The sequence below is a fragment of the Sus scrofa genome, chromosome 16 (genome assembly GCF_000003025.6).
Source record: "Sus scrofa isolate TJ Tabasco breed Duroc chromosome 16, Sscrofa11.1, whole genome shotgun sequence".
Lineage (NCBI taxonomy): Eukaryota > Metazoa > Chordata > Mammalia > Artiodactyla > Suidae > Sus > Sus scrofa.
The window spans coordinates 74,331,855-74,347,348 of record NC_010458.4 but is presented as its reverse complement, the minus strand read 5'-3'; the positions used below and the strand labels follow the sequence as shown (position 1 = coordinate 74,347,348).

At 47.9% G+C, this 15,494-nt stretch overlaps 1 protein-coding gene across 1 annotated transcript in view; it reads left to right on the top strand.

Annotated features, from left to right (window-relative positions):
* ADCY2 (adenylate cyclase 2) overlaps window positions 1-15,494 on the top strand; it is a 424,271-nt gene that overhangs the window by 382,651 nt on the left and 26,126 nt on the right. The window contains 2 exon segments of the mRNA XM_021077007.1: window positions 3,604-3,688; window positions 8,507-8,665. Of these exon segments, the coding sequence (XP_020932666.1) occupies window positions 3,604-3,688; window positions 8,507-8,665 (244 nt within the window).

The following is a 15,494-nucleotide window of genomic DNA, read 5'->3' as shown; positions in this document are numbered from 1 at the left end:
GGGCGATCAATTTCTGCTGTTTTAAGCCATCCGGTGTGTGGCACTTTGTTTCAGCAGAGTCCTGGGAGTTAGGAGTTTGGGATTAGCAGAGACAAACTGCTATGTATAGACCAGATGACCAACAAGGACTTACTGTATAGCACAGGGAACTATATTCAATATCTTATAATAACCTGTAATGGAAAGCATGTGGAAAGAAAAGAAAGAAAGAAAGATAGATAGATGTATAACTGAATGACTTTGCTGTACACCTGAAATGAATACAACAATGGAAATCAACTAGACCTCAATGGAAAGAAAAAGTCCCGGGAAACTAATACCATCAGTAGGATTGACTAGACTCTGCAGGAGGACATCCTGGAACTTTATTCTGTCTGTTCCAATGTTCCCTCCACACCTCACACGCCTTTTCCTCCCATCCCCTCCTGCATGCACACGAAGAGCAGGGTAACCCAGTGATGGATCTGTAGCTGAGAAATTCATCCTTCGAGCCTCAGGAGCCATCAGCCCAGGCCTGTGAGTGGACCACGTGGGAGAGATGGACTCCAGCAGAAGGCAGTAATTATTTGGGAAGAGATGAGTCAAAGAAGTTTCTGAAAAATCAAAATGAAATGCAAGACAGCAGGATACAGCTCTTCCTAGTTGACAGAGGATGTCAGAAGGGAAGGTGGCATCGTTATGGGCTCACAAGTCTATCCTACAGGCTGTGTTGTGCATCATTGTTTCCGAGGTCCATTTAGCTCTGTGCTTTCAAATGCACTGCCCAGTCCAGCGATGAGAGCTTGTCTTGCGTCCTCCAAGTCCCCACCTCCACCCAGCATTAATTCTCATTAAGGCTCCAGATCTGGGAGGGTAGGAAGAGAAGGTTGTTCTACCCCTAAACCAATGTTTAAGTGCATTAGTGTAAGGAGTCCCAGACAAGGATTTTCTCCCTCTAGTTTGCTTGCATGCATTTTATGTGCAATTAACTGAAAATCCAGCCCCCTCAAAAAATGGAAAAGGAGAAGGAAGAAAAAGAAGGAAGAAAACAGAAAGAAGGAGGAAGGATGGGGGAAAGAAAGAAGGAAAGGAAGGAAGGAAGGAAGGAAGAGAACGAATGAACCCAGCCAAGTCCTGAACTGCATAAAGAAGATCTTACCTTCCACTCTCCATCAGTGAGGGGACTGGGCTGGCTCTGTTTATTTGTGGCACCTGGTCCCTTACCTGGGGATGTGCAGGGGACCTGAGTTGCACTGATAAAGCTGCTTTAAGATCCTGACCAGGGAGTTAACATTTCACTCTCAGTTTAGGTTTACTAGGATTGTGGCTAAAAGGGGGAAATGTTATAGCAGTTTTCTCAACCCCCGAGAATTGTAAAGTAATACATGTACATATAGCAACCTGAAAGTTACAAACAGCCTGCACCAACTTCTTATGCTCTGAGCTGGGTTGTCCCACTTTTCCTAACCAGTCAATATCCTGTCTGTATAGGGGGGAAATGAGGTTAAAATTCACTGAAATCTGCATCATTTATAAACATCTGCTCCCTTCAGTCACTGAAACTTTGCTATTCTACGCAGCTGCCAGGGGCTCAAAAAGGAAGTTCATTTCCTAATCGGTACCAGTGAGACAGGAAAGTGACACTTCTCAGTTCTGTTCGTTCCCAGGGAGAAACAGGTGACCTCCTTATGGCTGATGAGCTCGGATTTTTCCAGCCACAGCTGGCTCGGGAGGAGGAAGGAGCCCTGAGTACAAGCGTAGCCTTTTGGAGACTCACATGAACTCCTAAGCCCTTCGGCCCCTGGGACTGAAGGAGATTCTGTGTCATTTCTGCAGGAGTCAGCATTTCCTTTGCAATGAGTCTGTCACTCTGTTAGTGAAATTCACCAGCCTGCATTCTCTTATCTCGTTCCTAGCCTCCTCCCTCTGTCTCTGTCTTTATCACTGTGTGGTTAATACCAAAAATCATACATGCCGTTTATGAAGTGCTTCCTGTGTGTCAGACTCTATGCCAGGAACATACATATTTGAATTGGTGACCAAGAGAGCCCATAAGGTGGGTGTTAGCACTCCTTCAGCTGATGAGGAACGTGAGGTTTGGAGGGGTTTATCCTAGGTCCCTAGTTCATTAGGGTAGAGGGAGCCATGGTTCCCCCTGGGCTACTTACTTCAAAGCCCCCCTGAGCTCTTTAGTGCTTTATAGATTCCTTTTTTTTGGGGGGGGAGGTCATACCCACATCATATAAAATTTCCCAGGCCAGGGATCAAACCTGCACCATAGCAGTGACCAGAGCCACAGGAGTGATAGTACCAGATCCTTAACCTCCAGGCCACCAGGGAGCTCTTCAGTTCCTTGTATTATCTCATTCACCTTGAAACTTCTATGGAGAAATGGGGAGAATCTCAAAGCAAGTTCAACTCACATACAGACACTGATCACCTAGTATTTATACTGGATTAAATATGAGCTCGGCTGTGAATATTTAATCATACATAATCATACGTGTGACATGATGTCCATACACAATCAGCTTTTCTTTTTTAAGTCTCATTTGTAGTTCCACGTGGGAAATAATCATTTATCTGCTCGTGTAGGATTCCCCTGAGGAATCATGTAGATTTCACCTTGTATGTTGGACTCATCAAGGTTCTCCAGAAAGACACATCATTTAGGTTGACACATAAAATCCAACACCACACATGCCCACTAGGATGCCTGAGAGGCCGTTGCCTAGAAGGGTGCTGAGGATGGAGGGCCCTGGCCAACGTGGTAAGAACCCGGGCACAGATAACTTATTGACATCTACCTGGACAGGAAAGGAGAGGGGGCAGTGAGCCAAGGCTTTCCATTGGTGCTGTGCCTTTGTGATACACAGCCCCGTGGCAGGAGGAATAAGAATGGACACCTGCCAGAAAGAGACATGAAAGTGTATTATTCATACGTCAGAGTAGCTTATGAAAATTGCTTCCTGTATCATTTTATGTCTCCTGTGATTATCAATTTCTAGCATATTTCTGTGAATAATTACTAAAAAAAACCCTAGTATTAGATTATCCATATTGATCCCAGAAATGTAAAGAACATGGCATTAATATTCTATTCTTTTATAATTGCTAGAGCTTAGATACAATAAGAAATATATATCAATTTGGAAGAATGGTTTTTTTACTGAGCTCTCAAAATAAAGATTGTTTTGTCTTTTTTTTTGGGGGGGGGGGCCGCACCTTTGGCATATGGAGGTTCCCAGGCTAGGGGTCGAATCTGAGTTACAGCTGCTGGCCTACACCACGGCCACAGCAACACCAGATCTGAGCCCCATCTTCCACCTATAACGCATCTCACCGCAACACCAGATCCTTAACCCACTGAGCAAGGCCAGAGATCGAACCCGCAACCTCGTGGACACGAACTGGGTTCATTACCACTGAGCCATGATGGGAACTCCCTCTTTTGTCTCTTTTGATGCCATCTGGATCTGCAGATATGTTTGAAATGCGTGTGTGTTTGACTGGAGTAGAATGCAGTCGGCACTAGAGGTTCTGAAAAGTGTTGCTACACAAATTCTAAGTCCCATATGTGTGTTGTTTTGTTGTATTGTTTGTCGTCTGTTTGTTTTTTATTAGACCAGGCATTTGGAAAGACCTAAAGACCATGGGCTCAGTGTCTCTCTTTATATTTTTCGTCACATTGCTTGTTCTGGGCCGACAGGTAAGAAGTCTGTTTCTTATGTAACTTCTCTAAAGTGCTGTGTTAATGATACTTTGCTGAAGTGCATTGCCATTAATTACTTTCATGCCAGCAAATATTGAAGGCTGAGAATCATCATATCACTTAAAAGTGGGTATGTGTGCTTGGATATAGACACAAGGAAAAGGTCTCTCATTTCTTTTTCCCTGGACATGTGAATTTCCCGTTACATCTCAAAATAAATGTGTAGGGTTTGTAAGCCTACAAAAATGTTCCCTCAAGAGCTGACATTAATTGGAAAAAAAGGTCCCCTTGCCTGGGGTTTTCATCTGCATTTCAGGCTGCATGGCTTCTTTTTCTTTGAAGTGGATATTAAACACCTTTGCTGCCGCTGCAATTCCCCCTAGAAGCAACGTCTCCAATTCAGTGATATCATTTTGTGATGCAAATGAACCTTCCTCCTTGGACTTTCACCGGCTTCTGGTCTCCAGTGGAGCCCGTGGGTGCAGGTTCTTTTTTTTTAATTGAAGTATGTGGGCAAAGGGCTTTTAAGGACAATAGTCTTTTTGCCTACAAACAGGGAGAGTCACCAAAGAGTAAAGGCTCACCCCATCCAGGTAGCTCTGCCTCAACCAAGGTTTGCTTTGAGTTCTTTGATGGTTAGGATGAAACAAAGAAGTGATGTGTTTGGGAATAACCAAGGAAGAGCCATTTGCCAATTGAATTACATACACATCACTGAACAGCATTGGAGAGGCAAACCATCCACTTGGGAGTTTGGGTCTGGCTCCCATTTCTCCATAGGAGGAGGCTATTAATAACTATACAGTCAGGGCAGAGGCCAGGTCTGTGAGAGTTGGTCCAGCACCTGGGAACACTGTCCTTTCTGTCTTCCCGGGCAGTGCCAGGAGCATCCTTCCCTGAGCCCACAGGGCAGCCCTCACCGGTCTCCCTAGAGCTACGCTGTGGGTCCTGCTGCAGAGCTAAGAAGCCCCAGTCCTCCCCACCCCCCACCCCCACGAGCCTCCGTCCCTTGCACCTGCCTGGTTCTGCATCCTTAGCCTTGCATTTTGACAGCCTGTACTTTTCAGTCAAGCATCTATCCCATGTCCTGTCCTTTTTTTCTGCGTTTCCTTCATTTCTCTGGCTGCCTGGCTTTCTCCACTCTTGCCCAGCTCTCCGCATTCACGCTTGGAGACAGGGCAGGTCCTCCCTCGGAAACCCGATCACTTAGATGTGGAGGAATTGGGCTTCCTTGCAGGATGTCCCCTAAAGGATCATTCCTCAGGAAAGAGCATGGCTGTCCCTATCGGGGTCTCCTGTTTTGTGATGCTGGGAGGATCGCTCAGCTTGCTTCACAGCAATACATTGTAATTCCCTGGAATCGAATTGAATTCTCCCCAGCTTTTTAATTGACCGCCGAGATAGTATACAGGCAATACAACTACGCAAATGTTGAATCCCATGACTGCTCACTGATCAGTACCCTCTGAACGATTTAAGATAATCAATTTAAGATAATCAAAAGTATGCAGTACGATGGTCAGGCATTAATCTACTGAGATAGCGCTGATACCAGTTTTATAGAGTTGTGCCATTTTGTCACTAACGTAATGACAATAATATGTCCATCTAAAAGCCTAATGATTAATCGTGTTCACCGTTATTCGGTAACTAGCCCTCACCGAGGGTTTACCAAGGTGAGCCCAAAATCAGCCAAAATGATTAAGTGGATCATTCTAAGGCCCCAGGTCTTCTGGGACATAAAGAAATTTCACAACTGTGACGTTTGTGATGTGTTTCTGTCCACCCTTCCAGAAATGCAACTATCCTATAGACAGACCACGTTTTTATTGGACAAAAGGTTCTCAAGTTTCAGACAAACTCCTAGCCTCCGAGTTATTTTCTGAATATGTTTAAAATATGAACACAGGAGTTCCCGTTGAGGCGCAGTGGTTAAGGAATCTGACTAGGAACCATGAGGGTGCGGGTTTGAGCCCTGGCCTTGTCAGTGGGTTGAGGATCTGGCGTTGCCATGAGCTGCAGTGGAGGTCACGGACACGGCTCAGATCCCGCGTTGCTGTGGCTGTGGTGTAGGCCGGCGGCTACAGCTCCGATTAGACCCCAAGCCTGGGAATCTGCATATGCCACAGGTGTGACCCTAAAAAAGACAATAAATAAATAAATACAAACACAGACACTTTACAGCTCATTTCCTTTACTATTTGTCCTCCCGGCCCCATGACCATCCTTTCTGAAAGGACGGCAGTGTACTTGCTTTTTCAGGAAATGACTATGCTAAAGATTGCTCTTGGGAGTTCCCTGGTGGCTCAGCGGGTTAAGGATCTGGTGTTGTCATTTCTGTGGCCCAGGTTCTATTGCTGGCCCAGGAACATCCACATTGCCATGGGCATGGCCAATAAATAAATAAATATTGCTTTAGCCATCTTAGAAACCTTAATGAAAAGATAACACATGTCCTGGATAAGAGCTAGGGTACCACTCTCTGTACTGAAATTGAGTTAGTGGTAGAAATGCTAGCCAACCCCAGGGCCTCTTTTGAAAAGGAAAGGTCTCCTTTATTTTGTTGAAGCTTAAAGGGCTGCACAGTGTGGTCAGGGGTCCCAGATGTAGCCTGGATGCCTCTTCCAGGCTCTTCCTGCCTTCTGTCCCATCAAGCCAGAGCTATGAAGAGCAAAGTCCATGTCTCTGAGTGGGATCTGGGCCCCCGAGAACGTGGAGGGTAGCTTCCCCGAGAATTGGAGAGCTGGGAGGTGACCTGAGGCGTGGAGGTCACGCAGTAGGGCCCCTATTTTAGTTGAAGTGGCACAAAGCCCTGAAAGCACTTTCCTGGCCTGAGTCACGGTCACGGAGGCAGCAGCTCCCCCAGCCCTCTTCACACAGCCCCCCCCACGTCTCTCTGTCAGATCGCCCCTCTCTCATAAGGACCCCAGTCGCTGGATTTGCAGCCCATCATATGGATCCTGAGATGTTTACATTAATGGCATCCACAGAGACCCTGCTTCCAGAGAAGTCACAGGCACAGAGACCAGGGTTAGGACCTGAACGATCTTTGGGGGGCCATGAATAAGTCCATTATAGCTGGTTTGGGATAGAAACACCCCTCTTCCTTTGAGAGAATCCACATGAGTTTCTGGGGGTCCTTGCCCATCAAGGAGAGGCTTCTGCCACAGACTGCCTTGGCTGGGGAGGTGAGAGGTAAAGATTTGGCAAAATATCACTTTCAGTCCAATGTAGCTGGTCCCAAAGTGCTCTGGTTCCTTTAGTAGGAAACTTAGGGAATGCTTGCACGCAAGGCAGTAGCAATCGTGGGAAAGCTGAGCAACTCCCAGTAGGGTTGAACTCCCAGTATGGTTTATGGAACCTCTCAACTTATACAAATGGGCTTGCTGCCTGCCTTTCCTGGTTCTTTGGCTTCATCTCTCGTTTTCTTTTGTCTGATCTTCAGCGTATACCTGTGTCTTCTCAATGCCATCACCATAGACTGCTTCTGACATTTTAGTTTCAGCCACACCACTGGTTTATTCCCCCCCCCCAAAATCCAAATAAATAATCTGTTGTCCAAGTGAGAGGCCTTTTCTAGTAAGTGCATAGCATGATTTCCATCAATACAGAATGTGGAAAATGTGCAGTAATGTAAAAATTGAACAGGAGAAAACTTTTAAACTATCTCTTTTGTAATCTATTAAAAAAAAAAAAAGTCTTACTATATAAGCTAAAAACAAACGTCTCCCCAGAGGAGGAGAAGTAACTTCTGAGTACATCATACATAGTTTGGATCACACCTGATCAAAGGATGATCATTGTTCTTTCAGGACTCAAAATGCGAATTTTTTTTTAATTGCCATCTGTGCATGAGAGGCCATTTATGTGTTTTGTTTTGTTTTGTTTTGGCTGTCGTTGGTACAACTAATCCAACCAATAAAGCAAACTCCCTCCATATAGGTCTTCTTTGCATTTATTTGTCAATAACTCGCTATTTGTGCTGAAATATACCCTCTCAGGTCCTTCTGTTATAGGAAGATTCATTCAAAGCTAGTTCCTTATATTAAACTATATGTATTGTAGCAGGCACAAAATGATACCAAACCAAAGAGACCCTGCAACAGTAAATGGGCCTCTGTGTTTCTACAATGTTAATAACAGCTGATTTTTTTAAAACATTGAATTTTAATACATTATAAAGCATAAACACATGTGAATTTGCTAGCAGACATCATCATAATTAAATGATATCGAAGTGAACTTTTGTCTAAATATAATGTCATTTTCACAGTACAATGCAATCCCAAATGAAAAAACACATACTTTTCAGCGAGTACTTAATTATGTAATTTGTGGTAGAGGAAAACTGATTTTCAGATATTAAAAGCAAGCTGCCACAAATGAACACTATTATGTTTTAAATGCAAATCATGACACAATGCATTCTCTTTACTAATGTATTTTCCATTTTTCATTTATTCATTATTTATAGTCTCTCACAGCTCTTTTCAAAAAATAATTCAAGCCAAGATTTATTAACATAACTGTGTAAGAAGCTTTCTTGTCATTTTTTTTTTCTTTCAAGCCTCCAGTGTAGCTGTTGTCTGTTCCTGAGGCTGGTTCCTTCCCAAATTTGCATTTTGCAAATCCATGTTAAAGAGTGAATGAGAGACATTTGGGAGAAAGAGAGGGCTTGGTAGGGAGGGTGACAAGTCTGTTTGGGGAGTTTTTTTTCAGGTTTTGTTTCATTCTTTTTATTTTCTCTTTAAAACCTCCACTCTCTGCAGGACAAGATGCCTATTGTTTCTTTACCTCTGTGTCCTCTTGTAACAGAATGAATATTACTGTAGGTTAGACTTCTTATGGAAGAACAAGTTCAAAAAAGAGCGAGAGGAGATAGAAACCATGGAGAATTTGAACCGCGTGCTCCTGGAGAATGTGCTCCCTGCGCATGTGGCTGAGCACTTCCTGGCCCGGAGCCTGAAGAATGAGGTCAGAGAAGTGGAAGTGGGGAGGGGGGCTGGGGGGGGGGGGCTAGTGGATAGGGGTGTGGTTAATGGCGAGGGGAGGGGCTAGTGGGGAGGGGTGGGGCTGGTAGGAAGAGGTGTGGCTGATGAGGAGGGGCAGGGCTGGTGGAGAGGTGGTGCTGGTGGGGAGGAGCAGGGCTGATGGAGAGGGTGTGGTTATGGGGGGGGGGGGAGGGGTGTGGCTAGTGGGGGGGGGGGGGGGGGGGGGGGGGGGGGGGCTGGTGGAGGGTGGGGGGGGAGGGGGGGGTGGGGGGGGCTGGTGGAGGGGTGTGGTTAATGGGGGGCGGGGCTGGTGGAGAGGTGTGGCTAGTGGGGAGGGGCGTGGCTAATGAAGAGAGGTGTGGCCGTGGGGAGGGGCGGGGCTGATGGGGAGAAAGGTGGGGCTATGCGACAGCGAAGGGTGCAGGCTGGAGGTCAGAGCTCCTTCCAGTGACCTGGAGACCTGCCTGGATCACTTCCTACAGCTCCGTGTTTAAAATACTCACCACTGGCCTGAATGTGTCTGTATCCAAGAGAATACTGACTGCTCATATAGAGATCAACTAAGAATAATAAGTTAGAATCGCCTCTGAAGGGCTTAGCGTGAAGTTAATTTGTTCTTCCTAGTTTTCTTCCCCAGTCTTGTAAAGTTCTGAGTGTGCAGTATGAGGCACTGGGGTTCCAAATATGTCACAAAAGTGGCCACCACCATCTGCCTGCTGTGGGAGGACACATCCTTACCAGCATGCCATCGGGGCCAAATCAAGAGGCAGAAATCACACCATGCATCCCACAGCTCCACTGTTTCACAGCTCATGACTTTCCTGAGAGCGTCTTAAGGGTCAAAGAATTTCAAAGGCACAAGGTAGATGGAATTTAGGAGTCAGCGACACAGGAGCAGATCAAAGACTTGAGTCCATCCATTTGAATGGATAGAAATGGGAGTTTCACGGAACAGCTAAAGAGACAGATATTTAACGAGAGTTGGAAAGATAAACATGTGGTTCCAATATTGAAATGGCTTATGAAATGAAATGTCATGAATGTTCTTTAATGTTACTAAATTATGAGAGGCAGCAGATGTCTCCACAGTGGGATTATGTTAATTTAAGACACAAGTATTTGAGCACCCACCGAGTGAAAGGCCTGTGTCTGGCACAGCAGAGTTTCAGTGATGTATGAAATGCAGTCCCTCTTCTTAGGAAATGTCCAGTGAGGATTGGGAGTGGATGAGGGATCCAGAAACTTATAGATGGGTGAACTTGGGTTTTTTGTTTGTTCGTTTTCTGCTTTTTTTTTTTTTTTTTTTTTTTTTTAGGACCACACACCCACAGCATATAGAGGTTCACAGGCTAGGGGTCGAACTGGAGCTTCAGCTGCCAACCTACCAACAGCCACAGCAGCACAGGGTTCAAGCTGCACCTGTGACCTACACCACAGCTCATGGCAATGCCAGATCCCCAACCCACGGAGCGAGGCCAGGGATTGAACCTGCATCCTCATGGAGACTAGTTGGATTCGTTTCTGGTAGCCACAACAGGAACTTCTGAAGTTGTTAACAGATAAGCTGAACCTTGATGATGCTAATATAGAGAGCAACAAAGTGAGAAGGCTTGGAACAGTATTTTTCTGTAGCATATTTAAAGTGGATGTAGAGAAGAAAGTGCCAGGTGGTAGGGGAGAGGCTGGATGTTATCACTCTGGTCTTTCTGGGAGTTTGCTGGGTGTGGGTGAGCCGGTCCCGGGGCAGGGAAGGGGTGGAGACAGCAGGTCTGGCTGACTCCGCACTGTTCACTTCTCTTGTTTCTGCTGGTGTTTTCTGCATCCCGTAGGTTATTCAACAGCTTATTTACTTGTTGGTCTCAAATAATGAAATCTTGACACCTATTAAGAAGGAACCATCCGTTTTCATTAGCAGTATAAGAGCTTCTTTGTCTCTCTGTCCAGCTGTCAATTCAGTTTATAAATTCAGCAGGTACCTCGTGTTGCCCTGCCCTGTGGTCACTCAGCCTGGTGCTGGGCCTGGACACAGGGATGAACAGGACAAGGCAGCCTCATCCCCAGGAGGGGACAGGATCCTGTTGTCCCCAAAGGCTCTGGCTGTGTCAATGCAGACTCCAGAAAGGCCACAACTGTGAGCAAGTGACTTCTGAACTTGAAAAGAAAGTGCTAGAAACTGGCGGGGAGATGGAGGCTGGGGAGAGGGAGGGAAGGACCACTCCAGGCTGCAAGGGGTTGTGTGTCCAGATGCCAGGACATCGCCTCATTCAAGACTTTAAAAGGCCTGGAATCAGGAGTTTTCATTGCGGCTCCCCAGTAATAAACTCGATTCATATCCATGAGGACGCAGGTTCGATTCCTGGTCTCACTCAGTGGGTTAAGGATCCGGTGTTGCCATGAGCTGTGGTGTAGGTCACAGACGCAGCTTGGATCTGGCGTGGCTGTGCTGTAGGCTGGCAACTGCAGCTCCGATTAGACCCCTAGCCTGGGAACCTCTGTATGCCACCGGTGTGGCCCTAAGAGCAAAAATAAAATAAAAATAAAATAAAAAGTCCGGAATCAGCCCTGTAGGTCTATGCCAACCTCTCCCCGGGCCAGTGGATTCTTGCCATGCTTTCCTGTTTGCCTGACTTAACTCTAAGCAGGCATCTGAACACGGTTGCCCCTTTGGAAATCATAAGGAAAGGCAGGTGGGATGGAGATGAAACCTGCAGATGGAAAGCGTGGGCTCGAATCTTCATCCCAGCATTTTCTATCACAGGAGCCTGGGCGGGCTATTTCCCCAGTCGGAGCCCCTCTCCGCATGCGTCACAGCAGAGTCTACTTTGCACTGTACTTGGGTGGCGTGTGGGACATTACAGGTCAGGTGGAGCATCGCTCCGGCCAAGATAGATGTGTGACCAATCAGGACCCAGAGTCCCATGTCCATGCAGCTGGGACGTACCTAGCAGGGAGGGCAGCACCAAAGCACTGGTGGACATATCCACTTACTGAGTGGTCCTACTATGTGCCGGGCCGGGGACCCGTACAATTCTCGGGTGATCCCAAGATGAGGGTGACATTTCCCTCCAAGTCTCCTCACTGATGCTGCTGCTTTAATAATTAAGGTCACACGCAGTGTCACCTACAGCCTTCACCACCCAGTGGGCTCCGTGGGGAAAGCTGCAGAGTGGGGGCAGGGCTAGACAGTGGGCTTGAACCCTGGTCCAGGCACCCCTCACTGCAGGCAGTGTGGGGACTTTGGAGGGACAAAGTAGGAATCAGCACACGTTGATGAAACCAGCTCTGTACCCTGTGCCTCATTCATCCGGTAAAGAAAGTGAATTCCTTGGGGGCCTCGCCCCTGGCTGCACCATGCTTGTGTGTGCAGGTGAACGTGACTTAGGCACTAAAATAATTTCCCCCGGCAGATGATTGGCGCCCGGTCACCAAGCTCTCGGCTGTGGCTCTCGAAGGCAGCTCATTCCTTCATTCAGGAAACACGCCCCTGAGCCAGGCAGCCTGTGGCCCTGTAGGAACATTCACTGGAGCTCGGTTTTGGAGCTTTTCAAACTCCTATTGCCACAACCAGCTCTGGCTGCCCTACCCGCCCATTAGCAGGCTCTGGTTTTCGCTCCAGAACCCTTGATCCCCTGGCATCACTTCAGCGCTCTAGCTGCTGACCTGACATGGCTCCAGAGGGGAGGATGGGCTCCCTGAACCCTAAATCGGGGGCAGCAGATCGGTGAGGCCGTCCTTGAAACGATCTCTTCATTCCACACCCTGTGGGCTGCCGAAGGCTCTGTGTTTCCTCGGATGACACAGAAGCCCCTGGCCTGTGATCTTCCAGATTTTGCTTCCAGCCTTTGTCGGTCAGGTTAACTACTCTGGGCATAGGGGAGCTACTCAAACAGCCACTGAAACTGTCAGGGATTCAGAAATTATGGGGAGCCCATAGGACAGCCTGGGGAATCAAGGGTTCCAGAGCAAACACCAGAGCCCCCTAATCTGTGGGTAAGGAACCCGTCACGACAGCTGTCTGTCAGTCCAGCAGGGCAGCGATGCCCTGGGTGGCTGAAGCTCAAGCAGGTAATGAAGGGGATTCTGTTGCCGGACCCTCGCGGGGGAAGCCTGAATGCAGAAGGGAGCCCACCATGAAGCAGCAGAGCACAGCCAACACTGGGGACAAGAGAGGTTCTTGCACCCAAGAGCTGGGCATCCCCAAATGAAGGGATGTCTGAGGCGTCAACTAAGTGCACCCTTCTTGGGTCCCAGGCCCAGCTTTCCTCACCTGCCAGGCCCTGCGTAGGCTCTGGGAGCAAAGCTTTTGTCCCAGGTCTGGCACTTCTTAGCTATGGCATCTCAGGCTCCATCCCTGCAGAGGCTTTTTTCTTTTTGGCTTGTAAAACTTTATTTCAACATAATTATGCTTACAGAAATAAACGTATATGGGGTAATAGGATGCAATTTAAGTTTAACTTATTTTACACATTTGGACCCAAAACCTGGTACATGATTCGCTTTAAAAAAAAAAAAAAGTGTTTGCAATTTTTAAAGCAATAATTCAGAGCTCCCACTGTGGCCCAGTGGGTAAAGAATCCAACTGCAGTGGCTTGAGTACATGAGGAGGTGGGGGTTTGATCCTCAGCCTGACACAGGGGTTAAAGGATCCAGTGTTGCCACAGCTGCTGCGTAGGTTGCAGCTGCAGCTCGGATTCAATCCCTGGCCCAGGAACCTCTATATGCTGTGGGTGCGGCCATAAAAAATTTTTAAATAATCTTTTAATTGTAGAAAAGCAAAGCAAAGCAATAAGTCCTGCACAACTTTTAGAGCAGTGCCTGCAGTAAACACTCCATCTGAGTTGCCCTTTAAGCAAATATCCCACACTGAGTGGAGAATCGCTGATTTTCTCAGTCAAGGAGGGCATCTTCCCACAGCTTTTCAGGGCCGGACCAGAAGGAAACAAAAGGCCCATTATCACTTTGCCCCATGTATGCGATGTATGCGGTAGCACCCAGCTCCTCCACTGGGGTGGACTGGACACTCACAGTTTCTGAGTACGGAGACCAGACCAGGGTTATTCTTAGAGCAGGTGGTAGATGGGGCTGTGGCTCTCCGTCCCACGGTAAAGATTAATGCTCCATGGTTTTCTGGAACATTCCTTGGGAACGCAACACATGGCCCCAGCCAGGACCCACATTAACAAAGAGCTTCGGTGTGAGCTTTTAATTCTCCTACCTACTGCGTGCACACACAGAGGGAACGCCTTTCCTTTCAGAAATAGGGTGGAAAAAATGATTTAATTGCAATAATTCCCCAAAGATTTTGATTTGGGTTTCAAACTGTTCACATTGTCTGTGTGCCACGCCTGTGGGCAGAGAGCAGGTGCTGTGTCCCAGGCCAAGTTTGCAGGCTCCCTCTGCTCCCTTTCGCAGGGCATTTTTCTTACTTAAAGCTTCCTCAGGCTTCTCCATCAGCTGCTGACCGTCCTGGCCAGGGCCCGGCCGCAGGCCATTCAGGATCAGGACCAGCTCTGTGCGCCCATTTGGAGCCCGTGCTTTCTGAAGCCTGCTCTCAAAACTGCTGTGTTCTGGGGGATCCTGTTGTGGCACAAGGGAAACGAATCCGACTAGTATCCATGAGGACGCAGGTTCAATCCCCTTGCTTAGCCGGTCAGGGATCCCATGGTGCTGTGAGCTGTGGTGTAGGTCGCAGAGGCGGCTCAGATCTTGCGTGGCTGTGGCTGTGGTGTAGGCTGGGAGCTGTATCTCCGATTCGACCCTCAGCCTGGGAACTCCTATTCATATGCTGCAGGTGTGGCCCTAAAAAGCAAAAAAAAAAAAAAAAAAAAAAAGACTGCCGTGTTCTCGCAGGAAGCTGTCTGGGAGGCCCCTTGAGCAGATGTCCAAGCTCACTTTCACCACTCATGGTAGAGACTGCGTTTCATCCCCCATCAGCCGTTGTCGAGTCCCCGGGAATCAGAACTGTGTGTGATTTTGAGCCAGGCAGCCTCATCCCAGGAGAGAGAGCTGAGACTTGATCAAAAGAAGATACAGACTCACAGATGTCACTGCAGGTGGTGGGGGGTGAGGGTTCACCAGGCAGGCAAACTACCCGCTTCTCAGCGACCCCCGCCCTCCTTGCACGGAGCCAGGTCCCTCAGCCTGTGCCTTGCAGAGTCAGGCTGGAACGTTCAGAGGTGGCTTTGCGCTTTGTAATGATCTGACTCCCCTGAATGAAATAGGCTATAGCCAACAACTGGGGACATGGGATGCTGAGCAGCTACCACACAGGCTGCCCTGGGGTGGGGCGGGGCGGGGGGGGGGCTGATGTGAAAGGTCAGAGCACCTCCTCCTTACAGGAGAGCAAACAGGAGAAGGTGCTGGTCTCCGGGTTTGGAACCCCAAGCACCGGTGGCAGTTCTGGCTGTCTTCTGGGGCACACCTGCGTGTAAGAGCACCAATCACACTTTGTCTTCCTGGTCTCTCATTTGCTGTCCCTCCCCAACTAGACCCCAAGTGCCTCAGGACAGGCCTTGCATTATCCGTCCTTGTGTCCCCAGTGAAGCCTGGCACACAGCAGGCCCTCACGGGGGTGTGTGTGTTGTGTGTCTATGTCACAGGCGCTAAGGTGAATATCAGCCCATCACACCAAGAGACAGGGGGCGCTAAACGTGGACAGAATTTACAGATGCAAGAGCCTCTCAGCTCTCGACCCTTCATTTACAAGGATACGAGGGCCAGGAAAGTTGGGTTTGGAAAAGGGATTTGGGGCAGAATGTAGTGAGATGTGAGCCTCCTCCTAAAGGGACCATGGAAATTCTCCCTTCGCCTCT